Source organism: Gracilinanus agilis, chromosome 3 (assembly GCF_016433145.1).
Source record: "Gracilinanus agilis isolate LMUSP501 chromosome 3, AgileGrace, whole genome shotgun sequence".
Classification (NCBI taxonomy): Eukaryota; Metazoa; Chordata; class Mammalia; order Didelphimorphia; family Didelphidae; genus Gracilinanus; species Gracilinanus agilis.
Window position 1 is genome coordinate 464,413,951 of NC_058132.1, and position 21,787 is coordinate 464,435,737.

At 35.3% G+C, this 21,787-nt stretch overlaps 2 protein-coding genes across 2 annotated transcripts in view; one reads left to right on the plus strand and one right to left on the minus strand.

Annotated features, from left to right (window-relative positions):
* Nucleotides 1-21,787, minus strand: part of SHROOM2 (shroom family member 2) — a 258,104-nt gene that overhangs the window by 43,143 nt on the left and 193,174 nt on the right. The gene's annotated exons all lie outside the window — the stretch shown is intronic.
* Nucleotides 11,448-12,254, plus strand: LOC123242556 (MIF4G domain-containing protein-like). Its single transcript, XM_044670385.1, has one exon. The coding sequence runs from the start codon at nucleotides 11,742-11,744 to the stop codon at nucleotides 12,252-12,254; it is 513 nt and encodes a 170-aa protein (XP_044526320.1). The 5' UTR covers nucleotides 11,448-11,741.

The following is a 21,787-nucleotide window of genomic DNA, read 5'->3' on the forward strand; positions in this document are numbered from 1 at the left end:
TTAAGTTTGCAATTCATTTTAGCCCCACGATCTTATTTCATATCATCTCTCATGACTTTCCTGTCTTCACATCACTTTCAGTCATATTTTTTTCTTACATTCTTCTCTTTTTTTTAATCATATTATATAATGACTGATTGTTCTATTTATGAGATGAAATTAGTGCTGAGTGTATGGGAAGAAGAAAAACAAGTAGAGTTGTGGCTCATAATGAAAAGCTCATAATAATATATTTTAATAGAATTAATAAGCAGTATTTGAACTAAGAGCCTTCTGGTGGTCAATCAATAAGCATTTATTAAATGCCTATAGTAAGCACTTAAGCATAGAATATAAGCATATTTATGTAGATATTTAAGTACTATTACTATGCTGGGTAAAGTCACAAGAATTACAAACTAAACATTAGTTTCCAGCCTAAAATCTGGGGGGGAGGGGAAGAGGGTTTTCCAAATTTCTACGCAATAGGCTAAAAGTTGAAAGGACATTTATTCCAATGTAGCAATAGGGAAAACATCTGGGGTCCCAGTTAGAACAACCAGGAGACTTCTATGACATCATCTAGCAAACTCCTCCTCCATTTTACAAAGGAGGTTTCCTACATGTGTATGTGCATAATATATTTATATACAGGAATACATAAATATGTAAAACTATATTGATATATTCAAAATATATCCACACATTTCTAAACATAAACATACAGAATTCTACTGTATTTTAATCTATAAAATATTTTTGCATATCTATGAATATTTTTGAAATATCTTTATTTTTAAAATATATTTTACTGTTTTCCATTAATTTGTGTTTATATTATATGTCATATAATACAACACTAAAACTTATAAGCATTTACAAATTATTTATATATTTATGTGGTGATCGATTTTATTTAATTATTAAACATATAAACCAGCATATTTCTATATTTAAAATATAAAAGTCATTTAATATAAAAATTATTTCTTCTGGGATAAAACAAAAAAATTTTTCTGGCTATTTTGGCACAATTTTTCTCTACAAGGATGGCCTACAATGATCCAAACCTTACAAATATCAAATACTGAGATGAAACCATCAGTACCTCTTTCATAATAATAATAATATTAACTACTGGCATTAATATTTCTGGTTTCCTTAAGACTTAGCTCAAATACTATCTTCTGAATGTGACCCTTCCTGCTCTTCTTGGCGGCTAATGCTTTCTTCTTCTTATGTGCTTTGAATATTCAAATATACATGTATGTTGTCTCTTCCTTATAAGTTCCCTCCAAGTAAAAAGGAAATTGTCTTTATATTTCCAGGTACTCTTGTATTTCTATTCTTCGCCATTTAGCCCCATCTCTGGCACATAAGAAGTGCTAATGATGATAAACTGTTAGTTTTAATAAGTAAAGTGTTAACATTAATAAATGCTTGTTGATGGATTTGACTTACTATTCTTAAGCTTACAAAGCACTTGTCACAAAATACACCATCTCATTTTATCTTCATGGCAAACCAACAAAAAGAAGGTAAGTACTATAGGTTTTTTTGGTCTAGAACTGTGATTTCATGGTTGTATGAAGTTTTCAAAGTGACTGTCAGTCACAGAGGCAGTATGTTAAGAGTTTGGACTTGAATCCGGGTCTAGCTGATTCCTTATTTTTAAAAATTAATTTTATTTTTCCCGAATTCATATAACAGCAGTTTCTAACATTTCCCCCAAAATATTGAGTCTCAAATCCTTTCTCTCCCTCTCTACCCATTGAGGTAGTAAGTAATCTCATATAGAATTTACATGTACAACCTTATAAAACATTTTCCCATATTAATCTTTTTAAGGAAAGAAACTCAAATAAGAAATAAAGTGAATTTTTTTCCCTTTGGTCTGGAATCAGCTATCAGTTCTTTTTCTGGAAGCAGATAGAATTTTTTATCATAAGTCCTTTGGGATGGTTTTGGATCAGTGTATTGCTGAAAATAGCAAAGTTATTCCTGGTTGTTTGTTCATTGTACAAGATTCCTGTCGCTGTACACAGTGTTCTCCTGGTTCTGATTATTTCACCCTTCTTTAGATCATTTAGATCTTCTCAGGTTTTTTTCTGAGCAGTTATTGCTTGTCTCCATGATTCTAATGCCAGTTTGTATACTCTTTCCACTAAAGCACACTAAACTCAGCCAAATGACTCAACCCAAAGACTTTATCAGATCTGATTAGCAACTGAAGGAAAAACATCCTAAAAAAAAAAATCCTAAAATCCAGTAGCGACAAGCACATTCTAAAAATACTTGTTTTGAAAAAAAAAAAATTAAAGTAGCCTGATATAAGTTCAGTAAAACAAATATTTTTATAGGAAAGTGGGGGTTTTATGTGAAAATATCTGATGTTTGAGAGGTTTCAGGATCATACATTGTTTTTAAAAAATAGGACAAAAGCTGAAATGTTGGATAAATATAATCCCACATTAAGGACAGTTATTGTTCAATCCACTTAGTAAGAAAGAGTCAGAAGTTGTTATAGTCATTTTTCAGAGACATTTGACTCTTGGCGACCCCATTTGGGGTTTTCTTGGGATAGTGAGTTGATTTGCCATTTCCTCCTTCAGATCATTTTACAGATGAGGAAACCAAGGTCAACAGGGCTGACTAGTTCTCCATCCACAAGGTAAGCTGCCTCTTTCTTGTACATTAGGAACAAATGATATGGCACATGTATTTCACTTTTAAATGGCAGCTTCATGATGCAATAAATAAAAGACTCAGGAGTCAGGTATAGACCTAAGTTCAAACCTAGGCTCATATACTTGTTAGCTGTGCAACCACAGGCAAATCACTTAAATCATGTCTGCCTCAATTTCCTCATCTGTAAAATGGAGATAATAATAGCAACCAACTCCCAGAGGTGTAAGTGAAGATTAAAAGGATGAACATATGTGAAGTGCTTTGAAAATCTATAAATTGTAGCCATTATAACTTTTATTATTATAAGGATTGCATATGAACTATAAAATCCTAAAAGCCTAAAAAAGATGAGTTGAGGTACTCCTAAATGCACCATTATTAAGTTTGAGGTATATATTTTTTGGGGGAAAAAAAGAACACAACTGTTCTCTCTCAAATGACTCTCAGAAATTTTGCAATAAAACCCACTAGGTAAACCCATATTTACATTAAATTAATGTAAGATCATACTTAGTACCCAGAGAGTATTTTGAGAATATTTTCTGGCACTTTCTAAATTAATTTTTATATAATTTGTAACATTTTGAAAACTGGATTTCATGGTAAACTTCATCATCATATCAGGAGTTAGTTTTGAATCTGGAACCTGTAAATGGTATTGCCATGGAACAAAATAAAACAAAGAAACAAACAAAAAAAAAACTTGGACAGAAAACTGGTCATCAATGAGATAGAAAAATTAAAAACTAAACAAATGAGAGGCAAACTAATAACATACATGTAATAATGTTTCAAGATGACTCGATAATGGTAAATGCATTTCAACTTCTTTGTCTCTCTCTACAAACATCTTTCCAAAAGTATTTTTTGATTTGAAAATGTTAGAATTTGGATCAAGATAACTTTTACAAGATAACACTAATCTACTCCTCTGACTTGTTTCTAGAAAATAACTTGTGAAACTAAATAATTAAAGTACTTTGGTAATAATCCAAGGCTGCAAACAGCAGAAGTGGTAGGGGCTATTCAGCCATGCTAAAGGCAGCATGGTAATAATCATAAAATGTCCAAAGGTTGGGGGTTGGGGTGAGTCAAAGAAAAAAAAAATCAAAAAACGAAGACAAATCTTCTACTGTCCATTCTTTTTCATATGTGTTTCCCCTCCCCCCAGCCCTTTACTAATAATCCTTTGTATGATATGGAGAAGGGTTAGAGAAAAATTGGAAAGTAGGTGCTTTCCAAAAGCCATATGAAATATCCATTAAGTATTAAAACTACTAAAATCCAAAAGGCAGATGTTGTCTGAGCAGTCAATCAACAAGGATCCCTACAGCTGGCATGTATTTAATATGATAGAGTGTCACCCCAACTGGGCTACATAAACCTTATGTAACCTACAGCTGTTAATGCCGGTGCGTGATATATGGTTATTGTTAGCATCTTTCATTAGACCAGCTTTTTCTGTGCCCTATTTTCATGCTTCTACAAATGATGAGTGCCTCTGAACAAATTCTTTCATTTTATGAGATAAATAGAGCTATTCTTTCAAGCTGTATCACTACATATATATATGTATATGTATATATATTTATGAATATATATATATTTTCCCCCTTCCCTTTTCCTATCTATGTATCTGCAGAACTCATTTCACAGCAATCTAGGAAGCTACAAAAATTTACCAACCTGACCTATTTTGAAGGGGAAAGAATTATTGTCACCATAAAAATAAATCCATCCTAAATCTTTATTTTGTTTCCAATGAAATACATTCAGAGTATTTGCATCCAATTATTTCATAAATCTTAAGCATAATATTCAATTAGAATGCTAACAGTACAATTTTGCAATCCATTCTTTTTCTCTTTCATCTTTCAGCCAGCACAAGCAGCAAGCATGGACTCCTACTCATAGAAACAAGCCAGTTACATACATACCTAAACAGTTAATTTACATCTGCAGCAAATCCTGACTATTTTAGACATGGTATCCATTGTACAAATAAAAAAGGAAGTACTGTTTAACACAGTGGGCAAAGAAATTTCATTCATTTGGAAATCTACCCAAAATAAGGACTTGAAATGTTTCTTTCATCAGAACATAAAAGGCAAAATTTAACGTGTATTTTTAAAAAAATTAAATGACCCCAAACTGTCATTAGGCAGATTTTCACACAGAAGGAAACCAAGGAGAACCCAACAGCTACTATACAAAATGAGGAGGAAATAAGAATTATAGTGATTTGATTTTCCCATGATCATTTTTGTTAAAAAGAAAAAGTCTGCCTGTACATAGCTATGAATGCATATCAACAACATTTTTTTAAAATTAATTTTCATGCACACCTTTCATTTAAATAATTTTTCATTCTAATATAGCTGCTGACTCACCAGTCTTTCAATATTCACAGTCAGGGCTCCAAGAGTCAAAATGCCTGTTTCTTACTGCTATTATTTAAAAAAGAAAAGGAAAAGAAAAGAAAGGGGAAAAAAAAAAGGTCTTCAGCTGATGCTGGTGTTCTTTACCCAGTCTGAGGGGGAGACTAGTCTGCAGGGAAGCCAGCACTGCAGAAATCTATTTCACACTGTGCAATGCTGAAAAATACCAGAGCTACTAGTCACATAAGTGAGGTTAAAAGCACTATAGATTTCAGCCCAGAAAACAGTTGAAAAAAAGGCACTGCCTCCTGGTTCCAATGTGCATTTTGCCAACTGTGAAAACAAAAGGTGCTAAAAATGGTTGGCACACACACACACACACACACACACACACACACACACACACACACACACACGCACACGCACACGCACACACAATCTTCTAGCCAGGGTCAACACTTTCACTTGCATCATTTTTCATGTTGAGAAACCTCAGGCAGAACAATAAACAAGGAACATGGTTGCAAATCACCCCCACATCATATCCACTGTTCTGTGCTGCAGTAGTTTTTTGAGGGTTACAACTGACAAGCAGCCTCTACTTAAAAAGACAGGAGAACAAAAGAAGTATTAGTTACGATGGCAAAACAGCAAAGCAATCCTGAGTGATGATTAAACCTCGTTTCCCATTTGGAGATCCAATCCTCTAAAAGGCAAACCCAGGAATCTCTTACCTGCTCCTCACCTCTGTCTACCGGCTACGGTAGGCTTGCAGCTTGCTTGCAAGCACGGCAGTGAGTTTCAGGACCATGCAGAACAGATTCTGTGGCAGCCTCTGTATCTCATTGACTGTAACCCAGAGGATTTTCAAAGCCATGCCTCTCTCACAACAGCTGGCTTGTTTTTGCTTGCTGCCACATGATTGACAAGTTCATACAAGCACTGTCAACTTTAACCTTGATGACTGAAGACTTAGTTTGTACTCTATGTTACATCACCGAGAACTTCTGACCTCGGAGAGAAAAGCTCCAAAGACTTCAAAGCTTAAATTGTCTTTTTAAACCCCAAATGGCTTGTGAGTCTTCCTTTTGATAATTTTTTTTTAAAAAGGGGAAATTATACTTTAAATTCTAAATGCACCAAGTCGAGAAGGCTTTATGTATTTTGCCATCCTGCTACTGGTGTCTAATAGGGATTTTTTACTTCACATTAAAGCCAATTTTGGTAAAATTAAGAGTAAGAAAAACAAATGGTTTCCTAAAATCTGTAACCTCAGGTTTATTATGAAGGCAATCATAAACATTCCTTTTGGGTAGAGAGATTTCAAACTAGACATAAATAAATAGTGCCAACTACTGAGAGAAGCAATAGAGGAGCTATGCTTTAAAAAATAACCTGTGAGGGTAGCTATGGAGAGCCAGGCTTAGCGATGGGGGTCCTGGGTTCAAATGTGACCTCAATCAGCTACTAGTCTATGGGATCTTAGGCAAGTCAATTAACCCCAGGAGCCTAGCACTTATTGCTCTTCTGCCTTGGAATTAATATACTAATATTACTAATATACTAATAATACTAACACACTAATACTAATAAATAAAACTAATATACTAATACAAATAATAATATCATAATAACACTAATATACTAACACTAATAAGCTAATAGTACTAATAATGAGTGTGAATTCTAAGAAGGGTTAAAAAATAAAATAATTCTACCACAAATAATATTATTAATGTGAGTTATTATTATAATCATCATCATTATTATTTTAAACCCTTACCTACTATCTGATATAGTAATAATATATAGTAGTATTAATATTAATTATTAATTAGTATATAATTAATAATTAATATTAATAGTACTGATACAGTAATAATTCTAATATACTAACACTAATAAGCTAATAATACTAATATACTAATATGAATAATACTGATATAGTAATAATAATATAATAATACTAATAATACTGATGTACTAATACCAACATACCAATAATACTAATATAGTAATAATACTAATATACTAATACTATACTAATAATACTAATACTAAATACACTAGTATAATAATGTACTAATAATAAGTATGAATTCTAAGGGTTTAAAAAAATAAAATAATTCTGCCACAAATATTATTAATGTAAGTTATTTTATTATCATCATCATTATTATTTTAAACCCTTATATTCTGTCTGATATAGTAATAATACTATATATATTAGTAGCACTAATATCGTAGTATTGATATATAGTAATAATACTAATATACTAACACTAATAAGCTAATAATACTAATGTGAATAATACTGATATAGTAACAATACTAATATACTAATGCTAATATACTAATACTAATAATACTGATGTATTAATACCAGTATACTAATAATATACTAATATACCAAAACTAAGTATACTAATATAATAATGTACTAATAATAAGTATGAATTCTAAGAAGGGTTTAAAAAATAAAATAATTCTGCCACAAATATTATTAATGTGAGTTATTATTATTATTATCATCATCATCATCATCATTATTATTTAAAACCCTTATCTTTTGCCTGAGAATCAATACTGTTTAAAAAATGTGTGCCAAGGCAGAAAAGTGGTAAGAGCTAGGCAGTGGGGGTCAAGTGACATGCCGAAGGTCAACACAGCTAGGAAGTATCTGAGGTTGGATTTGAACCAGGGACCTCTCATCTCTAAACCAGGCTCTCAATCCATAGAGCCACTTGGCTGCCCTCAGCAGCAAAACCTCTGAAAATGCAAACGCAATAATAATTACTACAAATAACAAACAGAAATTTACAACAATAAGGAAATGGTTGAATAAATGTTGATATTTTAATTAACAGAATACAAAAATGTAATTCCTGTCTCCCACTTTGTGCCTCTGGACAGGTTTATCCCCAGTGCTTGAAAATCCCACCCTCTTCACCTCAGCCTTCTTGTAATCTCTTGTTCCCTTCAAGACATAACGCCTATCATCTTCAACGAGTCTTTCCTAATTCCCCCAATTGTACATGCTCTCTCTGACACCAAATAACTTTGTATATATTTTATATTTACTTATCTGTTTACATATTCCCTCTCCACATCCCCCAAATAGAAAACAGGTTCCTTGAGGGAAGAGACTGTTTTGTGTCTGTATTCCTTATATGGAACATAGTAAGAGCTTTAAAAACCATAGTCAATTTAAGTATGTGGAATATAAAGAAATTTGGAAAGAATTTTAAGCAATAATAAAGAGGGGGAGTGAGGGGGAGCCCTTGACTCAGAAAATACTATATTTCATCCACCAAAATGATTTAAGATTAATATTTTTCTTCTAAGAACTCATTGTCCACCACTAGAAAACTTTTCATTTACTTACATCTTAGTTTCCAAAATAGACATTAAGTTCTTAAAGTCAAGGATACTTTCTTTCATTTGTCACCAACAGAGCCCAGAATAGTGGGAGTTATCAATTCATATAGGATTATTATAAAATGGAAAAGTATTTATGAATCTGACAGAATAAGGTAACCTGAAGAAAAGACATCATAGGTCCAGATAAACCAACTTTGTCCATCAGAATGAGGACAGTCCAACATCCTGAACCCAAGAAGCTTGGGAGTCACAATGTCCCCTCAATCCACCAGACCTGCCACTAATAGGAAGATAAGCACAAAAACCAGAGAGTGGTCCAATTCCCCAGCCCCACTCTGCCCATCAATTCTGCTTTCAATCCAACCCTCACATCCAACATTTTCTAAGTAACTTGCCCCTCACAGGGAAGGCAAGGCAGCTTAGCTGAACTAGCAAAAGAATCCTGATGAAGGAACAAAAAACAATACATGCCAAGCAAGCCAAGCCACTACCATCATCTTGGCCGCCATTTTCCACTAGACTTTGCTGAAGACTCTGAACCCAAGAGCCTTATGAATAGCAGTGCTTCTAGTACAGTGCACATAACCATCATCCTGGAAAGTAACTAACTCTCATAATGTGTGTGGGCGTGGGGGATGAGGGTGGGAGGATGGGAGTGGTCTGGCAGCTACTGGGTCACTCAGTAGATGGAGAATGAGGCCCCTACAGGAGGTCCTGGGCTCAAATCTGGTCTCAGACAGTTCCAAGCTGTGTGACCAAGAGCAAGTCATTTAACCCCAAAAGTCTAGCCCTTACTGCTTTTCTGCCGATTCTTGTATAGACTTTTAGACAGAAGATACAGGTTTTAAAAAAAAAACAACACATGAGGGACAACTGGGTGGCTCAAGGGATTGAGAGCCAGGCCTAGAGACAGGAGGTCCTAGGTTCAAATCTGACCTCAGACATTTCCCAACTGTGTGACCCTGGGCAAGTCACTTAACCCCCATTGCCTAGCTCTTACCCTTACCACTCTTCTGCCTTGGAACCAATAAGGGCTTTAAAAAAAAACAAAAAAACAAAAAAAACATGGAATCTTTAAGTGTCAAGTAATATAGATGGAGGCAAGCACACGGGAACATGGTAATATGAAGATAGGAAATTCAATGTCTTTAATAAATTATATACAGATTTTCTTTTTATTGCCAAGTTGTTTTAATGCTGTTGAAAATGCCTCATAAAAAAAGAACAAAATAATTAACATAAGAATAACATAGGTTATGTGCCAAAGTATATGGCTTTCAAGCATCCAGCTTTTCAAGTATTTAATTTTTTTTTTAAAAAAACCCTTACCTTCTGTCATAGAATCCATACTAAGAATTAGTTCTAAGGCAGAAGAATGGTAAAGACTAAGCCCTTTAAGGGTGAAGTGTCTTGCCCAGGGTCACACAGCTAGGAAGTCTGAGGCCAAATTTAAACCCAGGAGCTCCCATCTCCAGGCTTGGCCCTCTATCCACTGAGCCACCTAGCTGCCCCTAATGGAGCCTTTAAAACCAGTAGTTCCTGAACTATTTTTGTGTCATGGGCAAAGTGATGAATTGAAGCCTATGGACCCCAACTCAGAAAAATGTTTTTTAGATACATAAAAATATAACACATAAAAATTGGAGAGGAAAGCAAGTGAATTAAAGTTATCAAGTTCACAGATCCCAGGTAAAAAACCTCTGCCCTAAACATTTTTCTGCAATGAGTATAGTACTTGGCACTTAATTATCGATGCACTGTAATCACTTTGTAGGTAAAAAATAAACATATCTAAGTATTTACTGAGTGCAAACTTTGTGCAAGGCACTACCCATGTGAGATTACTCTGGGAAATAAAAAGATTTAAAGAGGTGATCCCTGTTTTCAAGGTCTTTACAATCTAGATGAAGCAAGAAAAGTAGAAAATTTCATAAGATGAGATATAACTATGGTTTATACACTATAAGAGAGGAAAGAAAGTATTATATTAACTGTTTAAAGGAAGGATAAAGATCAATATCCTACTGAAATAATATACTGAAAGCAAAATTGATCTTCAAGAAGAGAATCAGAAAAATGAGTCAGAAGATTCTTTAGGCATCATCTAATTTAGCTACCTACCCAAAGAAATAATTCTTTCTAAAAAGTCATCCAAATTCTGCTTATACATTTCCAGGGGGCAAGTTCATTATTCTATTGTTAGATAGCTCTAATGATCAGGAAGTTCTTCTTATGGCCAAATCTGCTTTGTTGTAACTTAAATCCACTCATCCAAATCCTATTCTCTGGAATAAATAGAAGATTATTCCATTTTATAAGGCAGCCCTTCAAATATCAGAAGACAATTATGATTTCTTTTCTAATCTCTCAATTTTCTCTTCTGTAAACTTAATTATTTTAAAATGACACTCATTTTAGATGATTTTCAGGTCCTTGACTAGCCTGATTTTCTGGGCTGTTCTGGTCCTCTTAAAAGATTCAAAATATTAGATTATGATCTGAAGAATAATTTAGATGAATCTTAAGTAATAATAATTACCATTTACAAAGTGTTTTAAAATTTGCAAAGCATTTTATCCTCTATTATAGTTGGTCTTCACAACAATCCTATGAGGTAGATGCTATTATTAACAGCACTATTTTATAACTGAAGAAATTGAGGTTGAAAGATTGAGTGACTTGCCCAGGTCGACGCCTGGGGTGATAGGAGGCTGGATGTGAACTCAGGTCTTTCTGATTTCAATACAACTATCTATTATGCCATCTCATTTAGCTGCCTTAAAAATAGTTATTGCTAAACAAAGAGAAATAGGAAAGAACTTCTAGATTTGAAGAACAGGGCAGATGGAGAGAAGGATGCTTAGGACAGTGTCTGAACATAATATGCACTTAATAAACATGATAAATTGAAAATTGAGGAAGTACCAATGTGTGACATTTATTCAAAAAGCCAGTGAGTAAAACTGGTTTATATCTGATTTGATATCAGCTTTGAAAAAAAATTAAATTGTTCTAGTCTTTTCATTATATTCTTTTTAAAATTTTAATTTTTGGAATTTTCTTATTTGTTTGTTACGTTAAAATATCCAGTTAAGCTGGGTCCATGGGGCTCCCCAGGTACGTTTGGAAATGACCTAACCGGAGACGCTGGGTCAAGCTGAATGCTGGCTGCGGCGGCTAACGGCCGCCACCGCAGGAGTGCACCATGTCCACGCTGATCCAGCATCCGCGGGCGGTGGGAAGATAGGGACGGTCTCAGCTCGGCGGGTGCTGCCAGCTCTCCCCTGCCTCTCGGCTGGGGGTGGCTGGGCAGTCATGGGTGAACCAGGCCGTGAAGAGTATGAAATTCAGTCCTTTGATGCTGAGACCCAGAGATTACCGAAGACTGCCCTCAAAGAACGTGGTGCTGTGGATTGGGAGAAAGTGGCCAATGTGATTGTGGACCAATCCCTGAAAGACTGTGTATTCAGCAAGGAAGCTGGACGCATCTGCTACACCATCACTCAGGTGAACAACATGCCTATGATGGTATTGGTCAACCCTGTCTATGACTGCCTTTTCCGACTGGCACAGCCGGACAGCCTGCATAAGGAGGAGGAGGTGGACTGCCTGGTGTTGCAACTGCACCGAATTGGAGAGCAGCTGGAGAAAATGAATGGGCAGAGGATGGACAAGCTGTTTGGTCTGCTGTGTGATGGCTTCCTGCTTCAGGAGGGGCTCAGCTCCCTGTCCCAGCTCTTGCTCCTGGAGCTTATTGAATTCCGGGCTGCTGGTTGGAGGACCACTCCTGCTGCCCAGAAATATTATTACAGCGAGGTTTTGGACTAGGCTGCCCCAGCCTCAGGGCCCACTCACCAGCACCTTCCAGGAGGTTTCTATCTACACATAATTCACCCTAAGACAGAGCCCCAGACTCAGGCTCACACACCTGAACTTGCATTAAAAGATTTCTCTGTTCCAATCTGTCTGCTACTAGGGGTACTCCCCAACTTCAGACTCTGGGCTTACATCAGTCCAGCCCTAAGCAACTTTTTTCCTGCCCCCTACTCACTTAATTCAGCACTTCTGATCTTTTAACTTCTCCAGAAAGGTGACAGAAAGCAGCACCCTGGCCCACTGCATTCAACTACAGAAAAGCACAGATACAGAGTTAGAAGGAACCTCAGAAGACAATAAGCTCAACTCCCTCACTTTACAAATAAGGAAACTGAGGCCCAGAAACATTAAATGATTTGCCCAGGGGTTACACAGATTGATTAAGTGTCTGAAATAGCATTCAAACCTAGGTCTTCCTGATTTCAAATCCAATGCACTATTTAGAATACCCAACTCAACTGAGTGGGGCTACTTCCCCAACAGACTTCAGTGCATCATCTATCTTGATACCTCAGTTTCCTGATTTGTAAAATGGTGACTTAGTATTAGGATGCTTTGACATCTTCATAGGATAAAATACAGAAGGAGAAATCTAAGAATCAGATAATAGAACTGAGGCCTAGTCTTTGAATGACCTGCATGAAAAAGAGGTTTCCAAAGCCAAGAGGTTATGCCAGGTAAAGAGGCCAAGGCATCAGAGCATAAGGAGTATGCTAAAAACTGAGTTTATTGCTTTTTATAACTTTTGTACAAAAATGACTTGGGAAACAAGGGTATTTTATGCAGACAAGTTTTAATGAGCTGCTGACCAAAACACTGGTTCAGTGTGGGATTTAAAAATATATAAACATATATATGTAATTTATTATGGACCAGTGTAGGACTTTTCTAATAAACCTTTTCTAAAGTGAAAAATAAAATAAAATAAAATATCCAGTTAACTACTCCACATTAGAAAAGGCATCATTTGATGAAAAGATATAAATGTAAAAATAATATGTATAACATGTATATCTTACTCATTTCTATTTATCATTTCTTCTAATTATATTCTAATAACTAGTACGGTCAACTGAGATTTCCATTTAAAAATAAAACCAAAGAAAAGTCCTTCACTCAACTCCAAAAATTTGTCTTCGCCCAAAGTTCAAGGTTCATTGTGGCTTGGAGATGAGCCAGGTAGAGGTTTCAAGAGATATGCCAGGGGAGCAACAAAAGCTCTGGAGGAGGTCTTTCTAAGTAGGAAATAGAATAATGAAAATTCTCCTAGTGAATATGAAATTGGACTACTTAATATAAATATACATATTTTCTAAGGTAATTGTTAAATATTTAAAATAAAGCCATTTTCCTTTTAAAATATAACATTTTAACCTTAAATTAAAGTAGTTGTGACTGCCATATTTTGATAACTTAAAAATTCTCTCTCTGGTATTGTAAAAAATATTTGTGGTTAGGAGAAACCCTATTTGATCCCTATTTCAGATACTTCTTAACTGCCTAATCCTGGACAAGTCACCTTAGCCTAGATATGTCTAAATTCCCTCATCTGTAAGAAAAATATTATATATATATATATATGTATATGTATATGTATATACATATATAATATAAAAAATATATAAAATAACCTAATGAAATTGAACATCTCATAATATAACACAGCTAGCATGGTATAGTATAGCATAACATAGTATAATATCTTACTGCATAAGGTTGTTATAAAAATAACAATTATATAATTGTTTTATAAATCTTAAAGAACAATGAAAATTATTGTTTACTGAAGCACCACAAAGAAAATTCCTCCAAAATAGTTCATTTTTAAAAGTTAATTTCCTAGTAGCACAATGAACAGAGCATAAAGCCTGGAGTTGGGAGAACCTGAGTTCAAATGTGACCTCAAACACTTCCCAGCTGTGTGACCCTGGGCAAGTCACAACCTCCAGTGTCTAGTCCTCATTGCTCTGCTGTCTTAGAATTCATACTAAGACAAAGGTAAGGGTTTGAAAATAAATAAATTAAAATAACTTAATTTCCTACTCCTGAATTCTATTAATGATAAAATTTTAATATTGCAAAAATAAATATTTTGACAGAGCTCTTATTTTATCAATGTGGGTATTTGTTTCAGGGTTATAGATGGCTACTCTTATAAGTCCTCTGTAAATCCATAACAGGAAGTCCATCTTTAGTTCTCTTGATAATTACATAAATTCTAAGGGGAGGATATGCATTGTCCAAATCCTTGTGCCTTTGTTTCACAACCTCCAAGTCCCCATTTGGCATATAAAATTCAAAACTACATAAAGCTTGTACCCACCAACCTCCATATATTAAATTCAACCTGGTATTGAATGAAATGTTTGTAAAGTCATCAGCATATAGCTTGCCCCATGGACACACAAACACACACACACACACACACACACACATATATATGTATATATCTATATAAATATATATATGCATTTCCTTTTTGTTTTGTTTCCTTTAAGTTCTCTCTCTCTCTCTCTCTCTCTCTCTCTCTCTCTCTCTCCCCCCCTTCTCCACATATTTTAAACTTTATTGACATTTTCTTTTCTTCACTTTTTTTGCATCACTATCAGTCCCATCCCTCATACTCCTCCACAACTTTCCCAACAAAAAGCTCTCCCTTAGAATGCCCTTTGATTGGGGAAAGGCTGAACAAATTGTGGCATCTGTTGGTGATGGAATACTATTGTGCTGAAAGGAATAATGACCTGGAGGAATTCCATGTGAACTGGAAAGACCTCCAGGAATTGATGCAGAGTGAAAGGAGCAGAGCCAGAAGAACATTGTACACGGAGACTGATACACTGTGGCACAATCGAATGTAATGGACTTCCTCTACTAGCAGCAATGCAATAATCCAGGACAATTCTGAGGGATTTATGAGAAAGAAAACTAGCCACATTCAGAGGAAGTACTGTGGGAGTAGAAACATAGAAGAAAAACAACTGCTTGATCACATGGGTCGATGCGGATACAATTAGGGATGCAGACTCTAAGTGATCACCCTTATATGGAAATAGGTCTTGATCAATGACACATGTAAAATGCAATGGAACTTCTTGTTGGCTACAGGAGAGGGGTGGGAGAAGGGAAAGAACATAAATCATGTAACCATGGAAAAATATTCTAAATTAATTAAATAAAAAATTTCTAATAAAAAAACATGGATGTTTGACAGACACACAAAAAGCTCTCCCTTGTAACAAATATACTCAAGCAAAACAAATTTGTGAAATATGTATACACATATACATACTGCTCTGAAAATATATGTCTCATTCTGTGCTTATAGTCCTTTGCCTCTCTGCCAAGGCGTACAAGACACATTTCATCATCAAGTTTTAGGAGTCAGGATTGGTTGTCACATTAATCTATTTTCCTAATTATTGCAAGCTTATTATCCTTTACAATACTGTCATCCCTTCTTCCCATATAATAAGACTTTAGTCTATCTTTCTGGTGACATTAAGCCATTTCTGCCACTACCGTGCTTCACGTGACTCCTCTCTCTGGCCCTGCATCCCGCTTCCCCCATGGCCGAGTTCCTTACCACACAGCAGTATTCTAATAATATTAATATTAATAATAATAGAGGAACCTTTTGGAAAAGTCCAGAGCGTGAAGCATGGGCAGTCCAGATCCTTCCTCAGAATGTAGGTTTAGCTTATAACAGTTATTCTTCACTATCCAGAATGTCTGTACAATACAACTATGCATTGACAATCTTCATTAGAATAGAAGCTCCCTGAAGGTAGAAACTACATTTTTGCTTATATTTTTATTCATCTAACTAATGTTGGTCTCAGGGGCCATCTTCCTACTCACTACATCATGCTGTCTTGCTTTGAGAAGCTTGGAACTCTCCAATGTTCTGAGGCTTGATGCAATTTTCACAATCTTCACAATTTGTCATCAGGAGCATCTTAAGAACCTCATAATCAATAAGGGATCCCACTATAATTTGGATCCTTTAGTATACACCATCCACAAGGTGGCAAGTGGCATATGTTTTATGACTCATTTGAAATTAATAATCAAAAGAGTAGAGCAAAATTATCTCTATGGTTATACTTTTTAAGGAATTTTGTATGATTGTGTAATTATATATATAAAAAATATCCAGTTGGGTGCTGTTTGCTTGACTGGATCAAATGCTTTTTTTATAATCAACCAACAAATAAACACAGTTGGGAGCTTGTTTTTCTATACCAATCTGACAACTTTAACTATGAAGATATGATCTTGCCCAAACAAATAATGATAAATAAAGAGAAATTTGCTTCCAAGTACACTATCTCTCCCTAAATGAAAAAACAAAACAAAAATCCACTATCTGTATCATTTATCTCTCTAATAAATAAAAGAGTAAACTTTCAAGATATGTAAATGGGTAAGAAAATCACTTCTACCCCAAATTTGTTCAAAAGTATCATGAGGCAGCTAGGTAGCACAGTAATAAATATAGAAGTGTTAGCTATAATGATGATGATGCTATTATTAATATTACTACTGTCAAACCTATTATTAAATTTCTATTTTTTTAAATACTTATCTTCCATCTCAGAATCAGTAGAGTGTCTTGGTTCCAAGGCAGAAGAATGGTAAGGGGTAGACAATGGGGGTTAAGTGACTTGTCCAGAGTCACATAGCTAGGAAATATCTGAGACCAAATTTGAACCCAGAACCTCTCATCTCTGGGCCTGGCTCCCAATCCACTCTCATTTGTGGACAGACCTTGCTGTCCCCTCTTTTTTTTCAAAGTCTTCCTCTCTATATTTGACACTGTGGCTAATAAATATATTGCCTCTTTACACTTTCCAATGAGAAGCTTTCATCTTTCCTTTTTCAGCTCAATGCATTCTTTCCTCTCTTTGATGTCCTCCATCCACTATTTATCCTAATGATCTTCTTATTCTTTCATATTCGGTGGTTCTATGACCTGACTTTATGCTTCCTTGTCAATTTCCCCTTTACTTTCTAACCTCTGAAAGAATTCCTTGAACCCATACCTTCGCAATATAAAAACCATCCAAATTATAAAACAAAGAAACTAAGTAAAACCAAAGGGTGTCAACTTTTCCTGGACCTGCTTTGTCCTGTCATTTGGGCATAAATAAGGGAGGAGACAGAATTGTAGTTGTTGGGTTTGGTTGGATTTTGTTTTTAGTTAGACCTTGAAATAAAAGGAAACCAGGAGATTACAACCACAAACAGCAGTATTTTCTTACTGTCATGGATTATCATTCCTGTGGTTATGTTTATAAGCTCAAAAAAATCTTTCAAGTACAATGAAAAGTTATTCCACTACTGAAAGTTCTGTACATGCCATAGTTGTGCCAAAACTATGTGGAATACTAGATTCTGCACTAAAACATTCTAAGCTCAGACTCTGCCCTGGCTCTAAATAACTGAGAGTTAGATGCATCATTATCCTGGCAATTCTGCTCAGAATTGTAATTTTCAACTGATTGTTGAGGAAATTTAAGGGTAAGGGACTTTCCTAAGATAACAGATGGCATTAGGGACAGAACTAGAATGATGAAACTCAAATTACTCATTCTGAGGTTTCCTTTTAAGATGTGATTTTTGTCTGTTAATCAAAGATAATTTTCACTGTCTCATTTCTTAAGGCACTGGTATTTCGTTGCTAAATATTTGGTGAAAACAGAGGGGCAGTTATGTGGTACAGCAGATAGAGTGCCACTCCTGAAGTAAGGAAGTTATGTCTCCCTGAGTTAAAATATGGCTATTTGTGTGACTCTTTGAAAGTCACTTAAACCTGCTTTTCTTGGTTTCCTCCTCTGTAAAATGAGCTGCAGAAGGAAATGGTAAACTACTCCAGTATCTCTGCCTAAAAAAACCCAAATGGGGTTATGAAGAGTCAGACGCAATTGAAACAACTGAACAACAACAAAAGAAAAGAAATGAATAAGAATGGAGTCTGTTTCTGGCTTTCTTGAGGGTACAGTTTATCCATCTTTGAAATAAGAAGGTAAGACTAGAAAATTTCTATAAGATGTATTTACCAAACTTACAGATGACACAAAGCTAATAAGGTTCCTGCGTTCACTGGATGGAAGAATTACCATCCAAAGAAATCTTAGTAAGTGGGAATGATGGAAGGAAAATGATGAGATAAAATTTAATGGGTCTGAATGTCTCTATCATCCATTATGAAAGAGAGTGTGGCATAATGGAAAATTTTCCATTCTATATATTCTACAACTAATATTCTATAAATACATTAACTCTAAAGCACATCCATTTTATTTATGAAATAATTCTTTTCCATCCCTCAAAAAAAAGTTCATCAATGACCATAAAATTCCTTACCCTGTCACAGAAATGTTCTCCTTATCCCAACAAGAAAAGCTCCATTATCACTCATTCCACTAAAATAGTATTCTATAGTTAGGAACTAACTATATAGCTGCTTATACCTCCACTCAACTCTCCATTCTCTCTCTTGGCACTGCAATCATTCTTTTTTTTTTTTTTTTTTAAACCCTTGTACTTCGGTGTATTGTCTCATAGGTGGAAGAGTGGTAAGGGTGGGCAATGGGGGTCAAGTGACTTGCCCAAGGTCACACAGCTGGGAAGTGGCTGAGGCCGGGTTTGAACCTAGGACCTCCTGTCTCTAGGCCTGACTCTCACTCCACTGAGCTACCCAGCTGCCCCTGCAATCATTCTTAAAGCTGGTGAAGGAGTCATGTGTGGTCTGAGCACAAACCCAGCTGAAAAAGATTCCGTTAATAGCCCAATGACCAATTCCTGGTGAATGGCTTGAAGACCAGTTATTCAAAAGGGCTAATCACCAGGTTAGCATCCAGGGGATGAATGATTCAGCTTCTATTGAACTTAGGCTGGGATATGTATCCTAATCACAAAAAAAAAAAAATCCTAATCACAAAAATTAAATCACAGATTCAGGAACCATCAATTTTTTTGTGTATCACAGCACGCTACCCACTTGTTTATCCTGTGGCAGAACAAAGTTGTTTTGTTATTTTTTAATATGGAAAAAGTCTTATATTACCCAAACCCTATATTCATACAGTTTTGTTTTGTTTTTCAATGAAAGTAAAGACTTTTGATTTGTTTTGTTCTGTACAGATTTATGATTTCTTTAGGACAATAAACTCCTGGTAACATCATATACAGAAAAAAAACATTGCAATCAACTGGGGTGTTTCAGGGTTCCTTGCAGCATAGTTTGAGAATCACTACGCTATAAAACAGAGACAATTAGCCCTACTAAATTTTAATTTCATTAGATTTTTTTCACCATTCCCACGAAGGAAGGAAGGAAGGAAGGAAGGAAGGAAGGAAGGAAGGAAGGAAGGAAGGAAGGAAGGAAGGAAGGAAGGAAGGGAGGGAAGAAGGAAGGAAGGATGTCCTAGAGTGGCTTCATCTTAACATAGTCATGTTATTTCATAGTAATTCAATTTAAGCTAGATAGTATTTCTAAGTACCTACTATGGTCAGGCACTATTATAGGGGGTGTTATTATGAAAAAAGGAAACATTTCCTACCCTAAAAAAGCTTACTTTCCACTGGGAAAGACAACACATACACTGATAAGAGCAAGTGAAACAAATACCAAGTAATTTCAAGGAGGGGGAGTAAGCATTAACAACTAGGAGAAATCAGGAATTACAAGTTTCCCTTCTCAAGGGTTCATACAAATGACTCACTTAATAACCATTCCATAATATTTTTGGTAATCAACATTAACTCTGCCACTGTATAGTTTGAGGAATCCACTTACTTCTTGTCTGAAACCTGGGGTAACATCTGCTCCTCATTTTCCATTCTTGGTTGTCATAATTCCTCATGGTTCACAGACCATGTTTCAGCAATCACATCCAGTTCTTTCAGTGTTCTAGGATGTAATTTGTGGGGATATGGGACATGAACTTTTTAACTAAGTGCTCTTCTGCCATCTTCCTACTATTCAGCTTGGGTTTCAATTCCTTGTTAACCATTTCTGTTCTACTCTTCCTAATCTGAATCTAGGGCTCTCTGTGTCACCTCTCTCATCATCCCATCCACCCCAAAGAGCAGGCCTATTCTTTTCATCTCCCCAATGCAGTTTAGAAAAAAAGATCTTTTGACCAGTCTTACTATTTTTCAGAAATGTCAGATCATTTTGGGCTTTTACTTATTCTTATAGGGTTCTTCTGTATTATCTCCATTACCAAACAAATGATGCCGAAAATTGGTGCAACTTTGAAGGAATCAGGAAATCCACTTGAACTTTTTAGGAAAACTGGGGCTCATTCAAACAAATGAAACAAATTATTTTCCAGAATTCTTTCTTGATTATTGGCTTTATGGCAATAGATCTGAAGAAAAGAATCTTTCTTTACAAAAGCAACTGTAAAATTTTAACTACTATTATACATTAAAGTAAACTATAATTAGATTCCTGGCATCTTTTGGGGGAGCATCTTATTTAGGTATTAAATAAGCTAAGAATCTGGTGGTAAAGACTTGGGTGAGGGTAGCAGTGAGGGAATAACAGAATCTGGGACTCATATGGATTCCAGTTGCCTCAGAAAAGGAAGCTATAGAAAGATTAAAGACATTAAGATTCCCTGAAGATTGAGAGACAAGCTTATTTTGGGGGCAAATGCAAGTTTAGTCACCAATTTTCTAGATTTCCAATCAAGATTAAATAGATCTTTAAAAAATCATTTCATTGGCCTCAGATACTTCCCAGCTGTGTGACCCTGGGCAAGTCACTTGACCCCCATTGCCTACCCTTACCACTCTTCTGCCTTGGAGCCAATACACAGTATTGACTCCAAGACGGAAGGTAAGGGTTTTTGAAAAAAATCATTTCATGAGAGTTCATAACAAATGCATTCAATGGGTCATTTGGAATGATATTGGCTCACTTTACCATATTTGTTATAAACTGGTAAATGGCTAAAGGAGGTTTGGAGGAATAGAGGAAAGAAGGTACAGATAAATACAAGTCTGCTTTAAATGAACAAAAACAGTAAATCAATACAATGTAGAATACTGCAAATATTGAGTTCTACCTATAAAACCAGAGGCAGTGAGGTAGCTCGGCAGATAGAGAACCAGATCTGGAGATGAGAGGTCCTGGTTTAATTCTGGCCTCGGATACACTTCCTAGCTGTGTGAGCCTGGGCAAATCACTTAACCCTCACTGGTTAGCCCTTACCACTTTCTGCCTTGGAACCAATATATAGTATTGACTCCAAGACAGAAGGTAAGGGTTAAAAAAAACAAAACTATATATACATATGCAAAGATAAAAAGAATTAATAGCATTTATACACCATTTTATGGTTTTGAAGTATTTTAGAAATATCTCATTTTTTCCTCACAAGAACTCTGGAAAGTACATGATATTATTATCCTCATTTTTACAGATGAGGAAACTGAGGCAGAGAGTGGTGAAATATTTTTTTTTTTTT